We start from the raw sequence: 19,533 nt of genomic DNA on the forward strand, positions 1-19,533 counted from the left end.
GAGGCAGATGAAGAACCTTTGGAAACCAGGAAAAGCCCCTTCAACATTTCCCTTTAATCATCTACTTTTTCCTGCTTCCTCACCCTTTTCTGTTTCCTTTTGGCTGCTAACTGTGATGCATCTGCACTTTCTTATGAAGAAAAATGAAAGGATCCTCTTTAAGAGAAACAGAAAGGAAACTGTATCCAAATGAAGGTTCAGTTCAGTTCAGTTGCTCAGTCGTGTCCGACTCTTTGCGACCCCATGAATTACGCTACATGCTAGAGTAAGAACCTCGGTGTTTGCAATTCTATACATTTTGTTAATTGTTACTGATTTTTAAAAAATAATCACAACATCATTTTTGAGTGACCCCTTTCACATATCTATAAGTTCCTTAGGAAAATCCAAAAATTTCAAGCTTAAAATAGTACCTAAAGGGTAGACAAAGAAAATCCCAGTCCAAATGAAAAAGTTAATGATATATTTTTGGCTTTCTTCACTATAAGTCGTCTCCGACTCTGTGTGACCCCAGAGATGGCAGCCCACCAGGCTCCCCCGTCCCTGGGATTCTCCAGGCAAGGACACTGGAGTGGGTTGCCATTTCCTTCTCCAATGCATCAAAGTGAGAAGTCAAAGTGAAGTCCCTCAGTCGTGTCCGACTCTTAGTGACCTCGTGGACTGCAGCCTCCCAGGCTCCTCCATCCATGGGATTTCCCAGGCAAGAGTACTGGAGTCGGTTGCCACTGCCTTCTCCAGGAGAGTGTTTAATAAGCTAGAAAACTCATGCTCTATCTTATCAAATCATGACAACTGAAATCACAAAAATCTATGTCAATTCTTATTTCTCTAAAGAAGAAAAACAGTTAATTCTAGTATGAGCCAAATATAATCACATTGTTTTGTGTATTCTTCCGTCTTCCTCTCCTCCCCCACTGTAAGCAGTTAAGCACACAATTAAGGCTAGATTCTTTTTTTTGTAAATGCTAAACTTAGGATAACTTTATTTTGCCAAGAGGTATCAAAATGTCTGTTGTACAATAGCCTAAATATTAAAAAAATATGTAAAATAAGATTAAAACATCTAAAGAAGCAGTGTTTGAAGGAAAACATGGTGACCATCATATCTCCAGAGAAACTGTCCTCGTTTGACATAAGCCTCAGAAAAGCATTTAAAGATACTGTAGTCTACACGATTCTTCTTGCTTTCTTGAGTGTTCTAAAGAATACCACGTATACTTGGAAAAAAGGACAACTAAGAGAATAAGATGAAATGCTTTTTTTTTTTTTTTTTTTACAATTAGGACACCTCTACCTAAGAAAAATTTTCTTTTTTTTTTTCCTTTTACTTGGTTAAAAGAAATGCCACTTTGCTCAAAGAAACTAAACAGAGAGAAGGTGGTTTTCTGGTTCTTTGAACTGGTTTCTTTTGAAACACTGAGTGTTTGCATTAAAACAGATGTGGTAGGTAGCAAAAGGAACATTCAAGGTTCATGAACTGGCTTAAAAAAAGTGTGGAATGAGAAAGTTCAGTACTCTTTTTTTAATCTTTAGAAATAAAGCAGTGCTTTTAGTATATAGAATTCATGAAGTGTATTTGAATGTTACTATTAATAATTGGGAACAACCTCAGAGTTAACAGAATGTAAAGAGCAGCATGTCTTTGACTAAAAGACTAATACACAAATAAACTTAATAACTGTCTAGTATTCATAGTGTACTAAAAGAAAAAAAATTACATTTACGACAGAATACAAGGTATAATTGCTTTTATTTGCTTCTAATACCTTTATTATTTCATATTACTGAATTAAAAATCAAATCCCTGATAAAACAAAATTGGAGGAGAATGTAATTGAGATTAATTATTTGAGACATATTTGGGAAAGTTCCTTTTTAAAGACATTCCTATAATCCGGTAAGGAAAGGGAGCATGCTTGCCACATGCCATGGAACAGCTTACTTCGAGGAAAGCGAGGTGGGTTATCGTTGACATCAGTGAGGGTCACGGTGACCGACGTGGTTCCAGAGAGCCCTCCGTTTTGACCAACCATATCCTTTGCCTGAATAACAAGCAAATACTGGTCTTTAGCCTCTCTATCCATGTTTGGAAGGGCGGTCTTGATGACTCCTGAAAAATTTCAAATCCCAGTAAAATGCATCATGAATCACTGCGTTTATACTAGCGAAGAACACTGATCTAGGTAGAACTAGCTCAAGTGGTTGCTTTCTGCTGTTTTGTTTACTTTTAATAACTTTAAAGCACATTAAAGACCAAAGAGATATAACAACTATATAAACATTACAAAACACAGAAAACACTGCAATATAAAAGACCAGGGTAAAGAGAGCATTATCCCTAAGTTTTACGGAAATATGACTCAAAAAATACCAGCTTAAATAAAATCTACTCTAGAAGACTGGGCAGTTGCCTGTAAAATACATGACAATGGATCTTTTTCTCTCTCACCCTCTCCAATATCTTAATTCCCAGTGACGTGTAATCACCATAAACCCTTTCAGCTATTGTTGCTACTACTCTCCCAGCAAAGTAACTATGTATTCTATACATGAAAGAATGTGTCATTTATGTTTAACAAACAAAACACCATTGCAAACTATGATGCTGGATAGACTTTAGGTTGTATCTGTTATTATAAAAACCTGAGAAAAAGTATTAACTATGAGAGTGACTGTGTTCATGAAAATCAAGATAGTAAAAACATCAATGTGTTTTGCTGTTTCTTTCTAAGCAATTGTATTTAATAAGGGGAACCTTGAAGACTTCAGAGGTATAAGAAACTGTCTTCAGAACTCCATGCTGTGTGATAAGAAAGCTTGAACAACAATTGCTGCTGCAGTAAATCAGTGGTTTTATATTAATAACCAATTATTATATACACATGAGAAAATAGAATAATTATGAGTAAAGTTTAGTTTTGCTCTGGCTGCCCACTGGTAAAGAATCCACCTGCCAATGCAGTAGACGTGGGTTCAAACCTTGGGTCAGGAAGATCCCCTGGAGGAGGAAATGGCAACCCACTCCAGTATTCTTGCCTAGAAAATTCCACCAACAGTGGAGTCAAGCAGGCTACAGTCCAGAGGGTCGCAAGGAGCCAGACACTACCTAGCAACTGAGCAAGCACACACATATATAAAATAATACATATACTTAATATAATATACTTGGGCTTCCTGGGTGGCTCAGATGGTAAAGAATCTGTCCGCAATGAGGGAGATTTAAGTTCGATCCTTGGGTCTGGAAGATCCCCTGGAGAAGGGCATGGCAACCCACTCTAGTATTTCTGCCTGAAGAATTCCATGGACAGAGGAGCCTGGTGGGCTACAGTCCATGGGGTCGCAAAGAGTCAGACTCAGTATACACACATAGAGATCATAACAAATGAAAACACATCTATTCGGTATTGCTCTATGCAGATCTTGAAACTAGAAACAGGTCATCTTTGCTAATTAGAAACAGTAAGGAGTCTAGAATCCTACTTAATCATTTCTTGTACTTTAATCATTTCCGATAATGTTTTACCTACATAACTGGAACTCTTTTGTTCATCTATCTATTTTGTTAAAAGATGCTAACTTTCAGAATTTAAGTCAGAATTTAAATCCCCAATGACTCAGACCTGAGAGACAGGAACTGTGGTAACATGGACTTCTCAGGAGCAAAACTGGGCTGTCTGATAGAGGATGGTTCTTTACGAAGAAAATGATTATAAACAAATTGGAATAAACATTCTTTTTTCTGCATGTTTGGCACAAAAATGTTTTTATACCCTCCAAATTTATAAAATATTTTTAAAAGCTGCCATTTTAAAATGTTGTTCATGTTCAGCATAAAAATGTCTTTATAGCTTCCAAATTTATAAAATGCTTTTTAAACTTGCCAATTTAAATTATTTGAATGCTGACTCTTCAATTGACACATATAATAATGGTCTGTGTATATTTCAGCCCTAAGTATAAGTTACAAGCCTGTATTATACTATACCTGGTCTGCCCTACTCATCACAATATCCTACACTTTGGTAACTACTCCAGCAGTGGGAAAGAGATGAAAATATCTTTCAATAATTTAAGAGTAATTTTTTTTTTTAGTTTTATGAAAATAAGTATTCATTTATTAAAAACAAACTTCAGAAAAGAATGTCTGTTAAACATGGCTAACTTTGATAACAGGAAGTCAGTGAGCAAAAAGCCTGATGACGAAGAAAAATATCAGTCACTAAGTACTACTATACCCACTTTGACTATACCCCTGGTTATCTTGAAAAGCATGGTAGTAGCTCTAAGGACTTTAGGCAGTTCTGAGTTTATGGCATGGTCTGTCTTTCATGTTTTATTGATTTCCATCTTTAAAAGCATAGGCCCAAAGAGTAGTATTTTATGACACTAAACCAAAGGTATATTCTAGGGAAATTCCTCTCTTTTAAAGTAGTCTATGGAATTTTCCTGTCTGATTCCACTATGGAATTCCACTATTCCAATATAAAAAAATTTTATATTTTTGCTGTTGTTTTCAGAAGCTTTATTAATCCTTTAAACCTTAGGACCAAACTGCCTGTAAATTTTTCTAAGGAGAAGGTAGACAGCCATCCAGATTTTTGCAACATTGCCTCTTTGGCCCCCTTTCTTAAAAAGGGTATAGGTTCAGTTTAATTAACATTACTTTTTAAATGTGCAAAAATCTACCTCTGCTTTTTTAAAGCAAATAAAAGGAAGAAAAATATGGCATCATTCCAATAATCAAATGCCAATAAAATGGCAACAGTACAAAGATCTAAGCAAATCTCAAATACTGCAGATTCATAATTAGAATACCATGCAATAATTTTAGCAAGAAAAAGTTTAATAATAGGTAAAGGAAACCAAATGCTGTGTTAACCGTAATTAATCTTACAGATTTTCCAGTATCATAACTACTTGCTTTTGAATAACTAAATGTAAAAAAGCCTAATTTTTTAAATTAAATGCCTACTCAACAAAACTAATTGGAACAAATACATTTATGCAAATTTACATCCTAGAATACCAGAGTAAACAGGAGACATCAGTCAAGGGTGAATAAGAAAGTTCTATTCTTTTTCATCATCTGTGTGATCAGGTGGCAAAGGGCATGCTTTTCTCTTTGCTTTTCCCAAGCCACTGCTTCCTGCCTCCTCAGGAATTCTATTCTCTTTTTCTGAATCTTTAGGGGACAGCCTGAAGAATTCTCCAATTCCTTTTTGCCACTTGGGAGTTGGGCGCACACAAACTGGATTCCCTCCTGCATACTTATTTTCAACTTTCCTTGAGGAAAGCGGCGTGGAATTAGCGGAAGTCGAGGAAGCAAGCACCTTCCTGGGGGCTCGAGAAGCCACCACTCTTCTGTACCTGCCAGGCACACTGTCTGCTTTAGTCCACACCATGTTCGAACTCGAGAGGAGAGCAACTGACTCTCCAGCCGAAGATGTTTCACGGGACAAGGCCCAGAATACGAATCTCTCAATAATTTAAGAGTAATTTAAACAATATGTTATTGGTCCCAGTACGTTAAGATTCCTAGTTAAATAACACTCATACCATCTAAAAAAGCCACATTTTTATTTAGTTCTGAGCAGTACCTATCAAATACAAGCACACACATACACATATATACACCTACAATGCATCAATATTTTAAGCATTTACGTTACATTTGAGTAGGCCATTTATTGCCACCTGCCAATTCAGGAGACATAAGGAATGTGGGTACAATCCCTGGGTTGGTAGATCCCCTGGAGTAGGTAACAGCAGCCTACTCCAGTATTCTTGCTGGAGAAATCCCATGGATATCGGAGCCTGGTGGGCTACAGTCCAGGGGGTCTCAAAGAGTTGGACATGACTAAAGCTACTTAGCACGCAGACCATTTATTGTCACTGCTGTTTTAACAATCACTTATTCTAATACACTACACTGGACGCTGCTGCTATAACCACACCAATACAAGGTCTCTTTAACTCCTTCCCTGAACTCTTGTAGTTATCTGCACACTGCTTATAGAGAATCTCTAAAACATCACAATGATCATCAAAAGAAGCAGAGTCATATACCCATTTGGTTCACTGAGAACTGTCTGAGATGTAGATATTCTTCTGAGAACCATAATGATTCTATGAATATTTCATGTCTGTTCTTCAATACTTCCCTTAACTCTAATATTGAAAACATTGAGTATTGACTACAATAAGACTCACTGTTACCAGCTTAACAATCTCTAAGATTTCTGGGACTTACATATCTCTACTTCTCTATGTCTCCCTTACTTTTCTTCTTTTTCTTACCTTTTTTCTTTCTCTTCTTCTTTCTTCCTATCATAACTGTATTTATTTATAATTTTAAAATAAATTAAGCATTGACAATTGAATATTTGATAGTGCATTTCATAAGATGATATTTAAGAGTGTGTTTCACATTAAACACATAATTAATAGTTTCATACAGATGATAAAATATTAATAAAATTCTAAAACAATTTCCTACCCATTCAGTTTTGATTTTTAATTTCTCAATATGTTTAAGTGAGTTTGCATCCTGCACAGTTATAATGGAAAAAGGTCCATAGCATCTCAATTAACCAGCAAAGAAAATATAGCTGCCTTATCTTCTCACGGTTTTGCTCAGTGGTATTACTTGAAAGAAAACACAGAATTATCAGGGGAGAAGTCTGGTAGTCAAAGTTACTCATTTATTTTTCACACTTCTAATTGTCTCTTCGCAAGTGATCCTATAAATAACACTTTTCCAAAGCAAAAATCATCACAGAGTTTGCAAAGAAATGCAGGGGGCAAAGGTAATTTCCAAATACCTCAACTATTAAACATTTTTTTTTTTAACAAGAGAGAAATAACTAGGTGAGAACTGAATTTAAATAAGAATATTCAAACATAATAGATTTCTAGTTCTATGGCTTTTGTGGGCTTTTTACTTTTGAGTCTAAGCTGTCTACATTTGGAAAAGAATTCTCATAAACTGGATATGATCTGCATTTTGGAGAATATTATATAGACACACACTCACAGAGAAAATTGTTTATACTGTGTCCCTAAAGTGGTAAAAGCCAGTCTTGTCTAGTCATAGCCTTACAGTTCTATGAGGCTTTCATGGGAGATAATAGCATTGTTTTAATAATCAATAATTTTAAGCCACTTATGATGAAAAGAATATACCCTGCATCTCTTTAGAAAAAGAGACTGGCCCAGATTTTTGGCTTTCTGAATAATAATTTCTCTATGGATGTATCATCTGACCCAGTAACCCAGAGCTTCTCATTTACTTTTATATTTATAATTAATGTTCACAAAATGTATTATGTATGAAGCAAATTTATCACTGCTATTTTTCAACAACTGTCTGGTTTTTACTCTGGGAATAAATTTTGAGACGATTTTCTGATGTCCTACCAGACATCAATTTTTTTTCAAGCATGTTCTGTTGTCATGGAATTTCCTTAAGAATTTGTATGTATACTACATGTAACAGACAAGAGCCATTTCTGAAGTCTGCCCTGGTTTAGGGAACCAAACAGTTATGGATGCATGCAGCCTACTCAGTCAAGCTCTGGGTTAGTCTCAGGAATCTAGGCAACCACATGAGCCTGGTAACAGGGGGCTGGGCTTTTCACATTGTGTGGGTTCCATATACATTAGGTGTTCAGGTAAAGCTCTGCCTAATAAACTTTTTTTTCCTTAATTTTCTGTTTAAGACTTGTATTATTTGGTTTCTCTCCCTGTAAGTGAAGCTATCAGTCGTGTTGGACTCTGTGACCCCATGCACCACAGCAAGCCAGGCTTCCCTGTCTATCAACAACCCCCGGAGCTTGTTCAAACTCATGGAAGCATATAACAGAACCACCAAAAGTGGAGTAGAGCCAACAGTAGTGAAGATGGAAGGTTCTGGAACATCAAAGGATTTCAGAGCTGGCATCATATCAAGCAGAAAGGACTGAGGAAGGGACTGCTGTAAGCTGTGAGGGGACACCCTCAGAAAGCCCTGACATCAGGGAGGCTCCTCCACGCTGTGGGCCGCAACACAGACAGAACACCCAGAAAGGGTGTGTATGGAAGGAGCTGTTGTTACTACTGTGAACGTGAAAGTGAAAGTCACTCAGTCGTGTCTGACTCTTTTTGCGACCCCAGGGACTATACAGTTCATGGAATTCTCCAGGCCAGGATAGTGGAGTGGGTAGCCCTTCCCTTCTCCAGACCTTCCCAACCCAGGGATCAAACCCAGGTCTCCCGCATTGCGGGAGGATTCTTTACCAGCAGAGCCACAAGGGAAGCCCAGAATACTGGAGTGGGTAGCCTATCGCTTCTCCAGTGGGATCTTCCCAACCCAGGAACTGAACTGGGGTCTCCTGCATTGCAGGCGGATTCTTTACCAGCTGAGCTATCAGGGAAGCCTACTGTTATGACTGTGCTGCTGCTGCTAAGTCACTTCAGTCGTGTCCAACTCTGTGCGACCTCATAGATGACAGCCCACCAGGCTCCGCCGTCCCTGGGATTCTCCAGGCAAGAACACTGGAGTGGGTTGCCATTTCCTTCTCCAACGCATGAAAGTGAAAAGTGAAAGTGAAGTCACTCAGTCGTGTCTGACTCTAGCGAACCATGGACTGCAGCCCACCAGGCTCCTCCATCCATGGGATTCTCCAGGCAAAAGTACTGGAGTGGGATGCCATTGCCTTCTCTGATTATGACTGTAGTACTTACCTAAAACTAGGACAGACCAAGGACCCATGCAATGCCTGATGCAGGCACCATGTAGTCACACCTCCAGGTTTAACAAAGAAATCCTAAGTGATATTTAACTCTCCAACCATTTTCCAAGGTCTACAGCTTAGGTGTTCTGTGCAGTCACACTGGCCCTATGTTTGGTTTCTGCTCTTCTGATGGCATTGAGAATCTTACTAATGTTAGAACAGGAAGCCTGTGGTTTTATTTCAAACAGCACTTCATGTAGCCAGTCCTGCCATATATGAAACATTTAAAAATATGATCTATCTGCTTGCAGGTTTTGGACCAGATAAACACATTAGAATAATTCGCAATCTCCCAGTAAATTGGGGGCCATTATGAAGACAGGTGATGGAAACCTGAATGGTTCTTTTAAGGCTATATCATCTTGTTCCTAGGTCTATTCTCTTTGCTTGTTGAACTGTCAACATTGTTTTTTGCAGCTATTCACATTCTTGTTTTGTGGACAGAAAAATTAAGGTAGAAAACACACTTATCCTCTGGTTATCTGGCCTGTAAGTAGAGCTACAGCAGAAATACATGCTCAGAAATTTTAGTCAGGCTAAGTTAATGATATGTGGTTAACAAATAATAATGGTTATTATTAATATTACTAATATTATTCCTTTTTTAAAAAAGAAATTAAAAGTTAAACTTTCAGAGATACATTTAATAGTGATTTCCTAGGCCTATTTTACATAATGTTGATCTGACATATTTTCAGCATTTTTCCTATCTAAAGTTTTACGTGCTTCTCAAAAATGCTGATATCTAAAGATACGGAAAAGAATGTTATTTCTCACATAGATAAGGATCATACATTAACTGAGGAAGACTACTTCAAACTCTACCTGGCTCTTCGTGCGTATAAGGCATGAAAGATTTCCATTTATTTTTGTCAGAAAAACAGATTTTTTTGGAAAAAAATGCATTCTCTATTGTCCTTAAATATCTCTGCACTGGTGACTAGTGAAACAGAAGTCCCAATGATTATCATGACTAGAGCATTAAAAACTAACAAAACAAAATTAAGCAAAAAGCTTATCTCCTCTAATACACGATCCTTGAGACTGAAAGTTAAAATGAAGTTTGAGGTTCTAATCATGTGATGCCAGGATACAGACTACTGTCCAGCTGCCCACAGGTGAGGTTTTACCTACACAGGGCCTATGAGACACCTATTATCTTACAGCAAAGCTAAAATCACAAGCCAGTCACTAGTAGCAGCAGAATATTTAGCCCTTGGGATTAGTACATGCTAGTTTTGGACCAGTTATATAACGCGAGAGGTGTATAATTTGTGAGCAAATTGTCAGAGGCTTGTCAATGTCTTTCCAGGCTGCAGAGTAGATATATAAGGGAATGGGTGGGTGTCTGAATTGAGGTTCTCAGATCTATCATTAAATCAACCATGAGCACAGCTTTACATTCACAGGATTCAGATCATAAAGCAGATACTTCCATTTACTTCCCCTTCAATACTTGCTCAATCAGAACTATTACTCCTCTGTCAGACTCTTCAGGCAGCTTCCAAACTTCATCACAACATTGGTATAAAACACGCAGTGCGGCCTCTGTGAACATTCTAATGAATGATGAGCTGGCCTTGAATTCGTCTGTTTTTGCACATTACAGCTGTCATTCTCAAAAGACATTTAAAATATGTACCCTGCCACACAGTGATTTGAGAATGAATGAATACTGCCATTTTTTATAATATGGAAAACAGGGTGGTGAGTGGCATTAAAATATTCATTTAGGATCATAAGTATCATCAATGATTCAAGATCATAAACTTGGCTATTTGAAGAGGCATTCTCCATGATAAAGTTAAATTACTAAAATGCAGAGAAATTTTGGATTTTTTCAGCGGTGAAGAAAAGCAATGGCTCACACCCACCCACACTGCCCTATACCAACAGCCAGAGACACATAATAAATAAAATATTATTTTATAATCAAGAAAACAGTGCTGCAAATTATAACCTTACTGAATATAAACCATTTCATCTTCAAAGCGAAACAGAACCTCTAGCCATCAACCACATTTTCTATCCAGGCAGTTTTGCAACCCATTTTTTTTTTTTTCTTCTAAAATGAAAAAAAGTCATTTAATTTAGTTTTTGATTTAGCAGATCATCATCCTAATTGTTATGTTTCAGCTAATTTCCCTGAGAAAGCCAGCCTCTGGAAGGAGAAGCTGTGACTACTATATATGCTACTACATGGCAGGGAGATTCTGCTGAAGATTTAAAATTCTACTGTGTGTAATTCCTATGTGAGTTAATTAAAGAAAACAAATTGAAACACTGCAGACGTAAATATTCAACGTTTTCTTATAGAGTCAAGAGACAGCAGTGGAAAAACTTTTCAATAGCTCATATTTTGCTTAATTTTGATAGAAATTCCGATCAATGTAGTAAGATATTTTTTAAAGGTGCTAATGGCTCTATAAATACTATGCCGTTTATTACCACGGTCCACATTTTGAGAAAGGCACAATAAAAATAGAGTGTCATCAGTTTCAACCACATTGAATCAAAATAACTATTAATTCCATGCCAAGAAAGAAATAATGACTTTACAAGGAGAGTCCCATGTCAATGTTTACCTGTTTTGGGCTCCACTGAGAAGTATGGCTGACCCTGCAGGATGCTGTAGACCACTCGAGCGCTGTTGCCATATGTAGGATCGTCAGCATCCGTCGCTGTCACTTGTACCACTGAGGTCCCTACATGACAATCCAAAAATCAATGAATTAAAAACTCCCAAATGCCATAAAATGAGAAATCACCAAACACTAAAGATGCTACATTAGTGTAAAGATATAAAGATGCTTTCCAGTTTTCATTCTTTTTTCTCAGGTATGTGAAAAATGGATACATTTTTGTGTCTAAGACAAACTCCAAAAGATGATAAATGATAATTCCTCAGAAATACTTTAGGGATACGAAAAGATGTTGGTTAAAAAAAAAAAAAAAATAGGACTGACAATGCCAAGTTATACAGGGATATATTCTCAGAATTGGGTGGGACTCAACTTTTAAGCATCTCATCCATCAAGGTCTATAAGAGCAACCTCTAAGTCTCAATCACAGTCTAAAAAGCAGCAGGACAGATTCTAGCACCTTGACACTCAAATCATGGGGCAACCCTCCTGCTGCAGCAACAGAAACGGGAACTTCAGTAACTGAGTAAGTTAATGAAGAATATTTGATTGGCACATTTAACTGGATATTGGGTGGCTACTCTATCTCTTAGCAGTCTTTTTCATTTCACTAATTGACTTATAACAAAAGCATGAAATGAACACTGAAACCAAACCCTTCCAAAGGAGAAAAAACATGATAACCTGAAAAATCACAACACTGGTTGCTTTTCTACATTTTGTATGATAGAATGTCATATTGCTTCTTCCTTTTACTATGCATTCACTTATTCCAGATAGAAAGCATTTAGTGTGATCTGTTGTTTTCATTTCCACTTGGAATCTCATCTTAAAAATATTAGCTACCCATATTTGCTTAAATATGTAAGCACAGGATATTTTAGCATTTATGTCCTAGTTGATGGGCATGAGACAACTCCCTTTATGTATTCATTCAAGGATCAAGTTGGTTTCTAATAAATTCTTGAAATTCATGGCATTTTTCATCTAACATCTGTTTTAGATCTATTCCTATGTAGATCTTCCTTTCAAAATTCCTTAAATAAGTCATTAAATGCTGATCTTACTATAAATCTATTTTCTTTTCCACATGATGATTTCCCTGATTCCATTTCCTTTCAAATTGGGTAAAAATTGTGAGTGTCATTTTTTATATTCTGAAGATTTATTTTTTTATTTGGTAGACTTAGGAGATTGTGCCATGTGGCTGCTTGGCAGGACCAAATGGTGAAAGATGTATATTTAAAAATCTTTTTAACAACTAGATTTTGACTATCTTAAAATGTTAGAATCAATGACTTTGATATTCTCAATTTCCTCTATAATTCACCATCTTTACAGCAATATTTACTCTGGTGATATGCTTAAGTACCCATTTCCTACTTCATTGGAAAACAACCTGCAACAAAATAATGAAAACTATACCTCAGTGAATTTTGTCATATGTATTTTTTTCTGAAAGTGAAGTCGCTTAGTCGTATCCGACTCTTTGTGACCCCATAGACTGTAACCTACCAGGTTCCACCGTCCATGGGATTTTCCCAGCAAGAATACTGGAGTGGGTTGTCATTTCCTTCTCCAGGAGATCTTCATGACCTGGGGATTGAACCCGGGTCTCCCACACTGTAGGCAGACACTTTACCATCTGAGCCACCAGGGAAGTCACCAGGAATTTTTTTTCTGAAGTGTTCATTAAATAATTTATGACACACACATACAGTCACACAGACACACACACCCATTCTTGTGCTTATCTATGCTTTTCTGACAACAAATAAGCAATCCTAGGTGACTATGAGGGTCTCAAATCTTATAATATGCTAGTATACAATGAACAAGAAAAAATAACCCTGAACAATAAACAGAGAAAACTTGTGTTGTATATACCACACTATTTAGTGGCTATTATAACTATTTGGTTACAAGTAAACACTTTGATAAAGAGTCATGATAAATCCATAAGATATATGTTTTATATAAGCATTTACTGTGCTTAGCTCAAGTTTGGATGTTTAATCCAGTGAACTCTCTCACTGTCAAATAAATCCTGAAGACATTTGAAAATCATTTTCTAAAAAGTCCTGACCCTGCTGGAATCAATCAAATAACTAAAATAACTTACACATGTGTATAATAGTCATATTGTTTGATTCAGAGTGGTACCACTGGAACTAAAGCTACAGTGCGTTGTTCAACCTCTAGAACAAAAAGCTCACATTAATCCAATTTGCACTGCTATCTTCTGCTTAGGAGAGCAAAGCCTTATCAAGCCCACAAAAACTACCAAAAATGCCCAGGAGAATTGTAGCATTGAACTGAATTGCTCACACACACTTCAAAACCTCCTGTTTCTCTAAACATTACTACTTTGGGGAGGACTCGCTAAAACCTCCCAAATCTCATTATTGTTGCTGTCATCATATTTGTTGTTTTTGTCATTAAATGAGAGCAGCAGGAAGCATTCTGAAGGTGTGGGTGGTATTGAAAGGGTGTGAATCAGCCTGTTTGGTCAAAGAATGTTTACACAGAAGATAATTATAGGCAGCTGCTGCCACTGTGGTTCAGAACTTTTCCTGACCACAAGCACCCTTGGTTCATTTTCAGTTATTTCTTCAGCGGCTAGAGTCACAGTCCCAAAATAATGTTCCCTCGGAGAAGGCAATGGCTCCCCACTCCAGTAACTTGCCTGGAAAATCCCATGGATGGAGGAGCCTGGTGGGCTGCAGTCCATAGGGTCGCTAAGTCGGACATGACTAAGCGACTTCACTTTCACCTTTCGCTTTCATGCATTGGAGAAGAAAATGGCAACCCACTCCAGTGTTCTTGCCTGGAGAATCCCAGGGACGGGGGAGCCTGGTGGGCTGCCGTCTATGGGGTTGCACAGAGTCGGACACAACTGAAGTGACTTAGCAATTAGCTCCCATCTGATAGGAACAGAAATTCAGGGTCTCTAAATTGTGATTTCCCTAAAGCGTATATGGAGAAGGCAATGGCACCCCACTCCAGTACTCTTCCCTAGAAAATCCCATGGAAGGAGGAGCCTGGTAGGCTGCAGTCCATGGCGTCGCGAAGAGTCAGACACGACTGAGCGACTTCACTTTCACTTTTCACTTTCATGCATTGGAGAAGGAAATGGCAACCCACTCCAGTGTTATTGCCTGGAGAATCCCAGGGACAGGGGAGCCTGGTGGGCTCCCGTCTATGGGGTCGCACAGAGTCAGACACAACTGAAGCGACTTAGCAGCAGCAGCAGCAATACACATCTTTGCAATTCCAGTTCCCTGCATAGCAGACGTACAGATGAAAAGCTGGAATGAATGCAATGACCTTTATTTCAAGTAAAACAAACCACAATCAATCAATAAAATAAAACAAGTCACAATCAGTCAAGTATTATGTCACATTGGTAACATTTTCAGGGGTTCCCAAGGTGGCACAGTGGTTAAGATCCTGCCAGCCAATGCAAGAGAAACAAGAGACACAGGTTCAATCCCTGGGTCAGGAAGATAACTTTGAGTAGGAAATGGCAACCCGCGCCAGTATTCTTGACTGAGAAATCCCATGGACAGAAGAACCTGGGCCACAGTCCCTGGGGTCTCAAAGAGTAAGACATGACTGAGCATATATACACAAAACTTTCGAGTTAAAGACCTGAGTTGAAATAGGTGTAAAAATACAAGCTCCATTATTATTTTAAATAAACTTCCTCCTTCGGTACCATAAACAATAGGAAATGAAACATATAAATCAACTGGTCTCTGTTCTAGCCTCAATTTTTTTTTTTTTTTTATTATCTTGTAAGATCATCCATATCTAAGTTACATACTGGCTGAAAACTATTCCAAAGGTAGCTAAACAAGTGGAATTTAAAAGAGAATTTAATAGTATTTGAAATACAGTATATACTAAAGATAATCTCCTTTCTATTTTTCCAGTCATGGGGGGTCAGAAGCCCTGTTGGTATAACAGCCTTCATTATTCTTTTATATATCTCACACTGAGCATCACCTTACCATCATTATAAACAGTATACATTTGAGTATAAATTCTCATGCATCTAAATTTCTGGAGAAATTACAAAAAGATTAGTGGTGGCAGGTGAATGGACATTTATGGGCTGAAGCACACTCTACAAGAAACAGACCAAATGTTAGCCTGGCTACACTGATTGTCTACCTGATACCCTGGCCCTAGAGACATGCTTGGAATAGTGAATTATTATCCTAACATGGGGAGAAAGAAAACTAAACCATCACAAGAATGTGTCTGGATTTTTTGTTTGTTTGTTTGATACTAAGTTTATTCGGAAGATTTTTTTTTAAACCTCTTAAGCATAATTTTAATTTTTTTATTTTGGTGGGGGCAGGGGTTGGTGAGCTGTACCACACAGCCTGTAGGATCTTAGTTCCCCTATCAAGGATCAAACCCAGGGTCTGGGCAGTGAAAGCACCAAATTCTAACCACTGGTTTGCCAGGGGCTTCCCTCATTTTTTAAATTTTAAATATTAAATTGAAAAGGGATGCTAAGACCTAGGTAATTTCTTGAAGACACTGAGCAGTGTAAAAGAAGAATTTCCAAATTTCCGTACAAATAAAATAATGTGTCAAAAAGTAGAATTTAGACACTGGCTACTAACACATCTCAAACATTCCCTCACTCAAAATAGTAATTTCTATACAAATATTAATGTGATATTTTTCTGGTACTTATGATGATTTAATTTTAAACACAAACCTCCCCAAATCAGATAGTGCCAGACCAACTTGTGCTTACTCACCCACAGGCGACATTTCGGGAACCCCTGCCGTATACGGGCCATCCAAGAATCTGGGTTCGTTGTCGTTGATGTCCTGAATCTTGATGACGAACTCGGACTCGGGTTCCACGGGCTTGTTGGTGAGCCGGTCCAATGCCTGGGCTCGAAGTGTGTAGTAGGCTTGCTCCTCGCGATCCAGCCTCTTGGTAGCATGAATATCCCCAGTGTTCTCATCAATAATGAAAATGGAACTTGCCCCTTCGCCTGACAAGATGTATTTGATGGAACCATCTCCTTTATCAACGTCAGAGTGAAGCTGGTGAAAAATTCATGTGAGATGAGATTAACTTACAGGAGAGTCAGCGATATGGAGATACGTAAAAATAATTCTAATGTCAGGCAGCAGCACATGAAATTTTATTGTTCTTGGAAAGATAAGCGGACCCGTATTGTGCACAGTGGAAAAGGCTATTTAGAATGTGTCAGCTTGCACTTGTGAGCAAGACAATTGCATTTCTTCTGGTACCCAGCCTCACTTCCAAAGGAATTTTATATCATTCCCAAAGTTAGAAACTTGTCTATCTTTGCCAGTTTTAGCCATCTTCGCTGACCAGAGCAGATATTCAGTAAACATGTACAACCAGTCAATTCGATCATATTCCAAGCAAAGGGACTTGTTCAAGAGCATTCATAAGTTTAGATCTAATACATTATGTAAAGTGCTTAGAAATCATCACATCCTTTTCGGGTACCCTTTCCTAGCACCCCCACAACTTCTCATGATTATTAAGTATGGATGGCTGTCCAGTCACTAAATGAGTCTCCAAATCCTTCTATATTTTAAAATTTGAAGCTGGAAAAAAAATTGCACTGCTCTCTGAAGTAGGAATTTTAAATCAATATGTGCTTGAGACTTCAACTAAAACCTTTCTTGAAATACCAAGCACTGCATTAGATTTGCATGATTAACCCCGGCTCTGGCTGCAGGGGCAGCCCCTACTGATTTGCATTTCATATCTGGAGCTGTCCCTTCTGTGTATGTCAGAACATTATGTCGAACAGAGGAACCTGAGGAAACTCGGAAATAATTACATCTTTCCCTGAACTTCATAACCTGAGAAATGCAGCACCCATTCTGGAATTTCAACAATCTTTCATCCTCAGGAACCGCTGTGATTCTGGACTGCAATTAATACAAAGGCGAAAACCCAGTTTACCAAATAGCAAGGCTGCCTTGCAGAACTACGTTGGCACTCAAAACTATGTTGGCACTCTTTAAAAGACAAGGTGCATGGGGCTTCCCAGGTGGCTCAGTGGAATCCACTGAGTGGATTCATTGTAAGAATCCACCTGCCATCACAAGAAAAAGACCAAATGTGAAAAATATAGGATATGAGAAACTATTCAGGCAAGTAGGTACCCAGTCCATTTCCATCTTTAGCTGTTGAAGATACTGCATTTGTACCATGAATTTCTGTGAGTGATCCTTCCATTGCACTGTGACAGCTGTGTTTATACTCGGCTTCGGAATACTTAAGTACCTGATTCATCCTTTTGTTTCTGTAGTTTTCAGCCAGGACAAAATGATACAAAAAAATTAATTTCTGGCACAAGTTTTAATTTAGCTTTGTTCAGAGTTGCATTAGCGAGTGAATCACTCTGCAGCAAGATTATCCAGCATATGGAGAAGATGTGTTCTTGAAATATAATGAATTATTTAATTTTCTTAAGTTATTCTCACGGTGTCTATTACATACATATGTAATAGCTTGTATGAGACAAGCTAAAAATCCCTAAAGTTTGACTTATTGAGTACTCCCTGTGTTCCAGGAACTACTGTTAATATTCTCTACAGAGTAACCCATCCCAGGCTCACACTAACTGACTTCATCATCCTTTTAACAGATTAGGAAACTGAGGTAGAGAAAGGCCTGAGGTCACGTGGCCCCTCTGCAGCTGCATCCCTACAGGTGGCGCCAGTGGTGAAGAAGCTGCCAATGCAGGAGGCATGAGAGATGTGGGTTCGATCCCAGGTCCGGAAGATCCCCTGGAGGAGGGCATGGCAACCGACTCCAGTATTCTTGCCTGGAAAATCCCATGGACAGAGGAGCCCGGCAGGCTACAGTCTACGGGGTTGCAAAGAGCTGGACACAACTAAAGGGACTCAGCACACAGCACACACAGCCTGGTGGAAAGCCCGTCCTCTGCTCCTGCACTGGGATCCTGCCTCTGGTGGACAGGCTGTGTCCTGTGAGGGGAGGACATTAAAAGCCGCTACAAAGGAGAACTCAACTCAGGGCAGAATAAAGCAACCCATCCCCACCATATTGCCTGCCTAGATCTTAAAGATGCTCAATGCTTCCAGGGGTTTACATCAACACCCTTCACAACGTGCCAGAAGGGACCTTTCTGACATCAAAGAACAGCAGTAGACTCCACCACACTCAACAACACAAAGACCTGAGTCCAGAGACAAAAGATGACAGGTGAGAATAAAGCGGGGCTCCCCTGGTGGCTCAGTGGTAAAGGATCCGTCTGTCAATGCAGGAGACGCAGGTTCAACCCCTGGATTGGGAAGATCCCCTGGAGAAGTGAATGGTTGCCGACTCCAGTGTTCTTGCCTGGAGAATCCCATGGACAGAAGAGCCTGGTGGGCCACAGTCCACGGAGTCGCAAAGAGTCAAACACGACTGAAGTGACTAAGCACAAGCACGGAGCAGAGTCCCCCGCTGCACACACCTCTCACAGCCACTCTCTCGACCCCTCCTTGCCTCATCTGTTCCTCTCTGCGTTAGCAGAGGGTCTCTACACTATTGCTGATGGTAGTGTGAAATATTAGAAAGAGCTTCTGACCATGGAAATACATAAGTAATACCCAGGCTGCATCTTTAACCAAAGGTATGGGCTCCCATTCACGGGACCAGCCCTTGTGATTCATTTAACTAATTTCTATCAACTGAAGATGGCCATCTTCACAGCATGGTGGTCCGATGTTCCTGGGGTATTCAGGTAAGGGAGGACACCTTCCTCTCCATGAAATCCTGACTGACCTTCAGCCTGAACTCTGATGCCATATTTGACGTTATGTGATATCGTTAGTTTTCTCCATTATTGAGAGCGAAAGAGCTGAAAGGTAAAAACGGTTCATATTGCTTGTTTTCCCAGTCGTTCAAGGATCAGCATTCTTCTCTTCCACATCTAACTGCCACCACCATCACCAACACCTCCCCCGCCACACACACACATGCACACGCACACATCCATTGCAGGAGCCCTGAAATCCACCACCCTCCCCATCACTGACATTTTTCTCCTAGCTGGGACTATTGCTAGGCTTGTAACCACTGCCAAAATTCAGAAGCA

The 19,533-nt window shown here is 38.8% G+C and overlaps 2 protein-coding genes across 3 annotated transcripts in view; both read right to left on the reverse strand.

Moving 5' to 3' along the window:
* Positions 1–19,533, reverse strand: part of CDH7 (cadherin 7) — a 126,710-nt gene that overhangs the window by 57,231 nt on the left and 49,946 nt on the right. Inside the window, exons 2-4 of the mRNA XM_068993594.1 lie at positions 16,192–16,486; positions 11,357–11,476; positions 1,943–2,110 (exon numbers count right to left, since the gene is read on the reverse strand). Coding sequence (XP_068849695.1) covers positions 1,943–2,110; positions 11,357–11,476; positions 16,192–16,486 — 583 coding nt within the window. The remainder of the gene's footprint in view (positions 1–1,942; positions 2,111–11,356; positions 11,477–16,191; positions 16,487–19,533) is intronic.
* On the reverse strand, positions 5,045–5,402 carry LOC138097700 (PCNA-associated factor-like). 2 transcript variants are annotated; one of them, XM_068993993.1, is made up of 2 exons: positions 5,280–5,402; positions 5,045–5,125 (listed from the first exon to the last, which is right to left on the reverse strand). In XM_068993993.1, the coding sequence occupies exons 1-2, from the start codon at positions 5,400–5,402 to the stop codon at positions 5,045–5,047; spliced, it is 204 nt and encodes a 67-aa protein (XP_068850094.1). The 2 variants fall into 2 exon arrangements, with proteins under 2 accessions (XP_068850094.1, XP_068850093.1); XM_068993992.1 differs by having other exon boundaries at positions 5,070–5,402.

The sequence above is a fragment of the Capricornis sumatraensis genome, chromosome 21 (genome assembly GCF_032405125.1).
Source record: "Capricornis sumatraensis isolate serow.1 chromosome 21, serow.2, whole genome shotgun sequence".
Taxonomy (NCBI): Eukaryota; Metazoa; Chordata; class Mammalia; order Artiodactyla; family Bovidae; genus Capricornis; species Capricornis sumatraensis.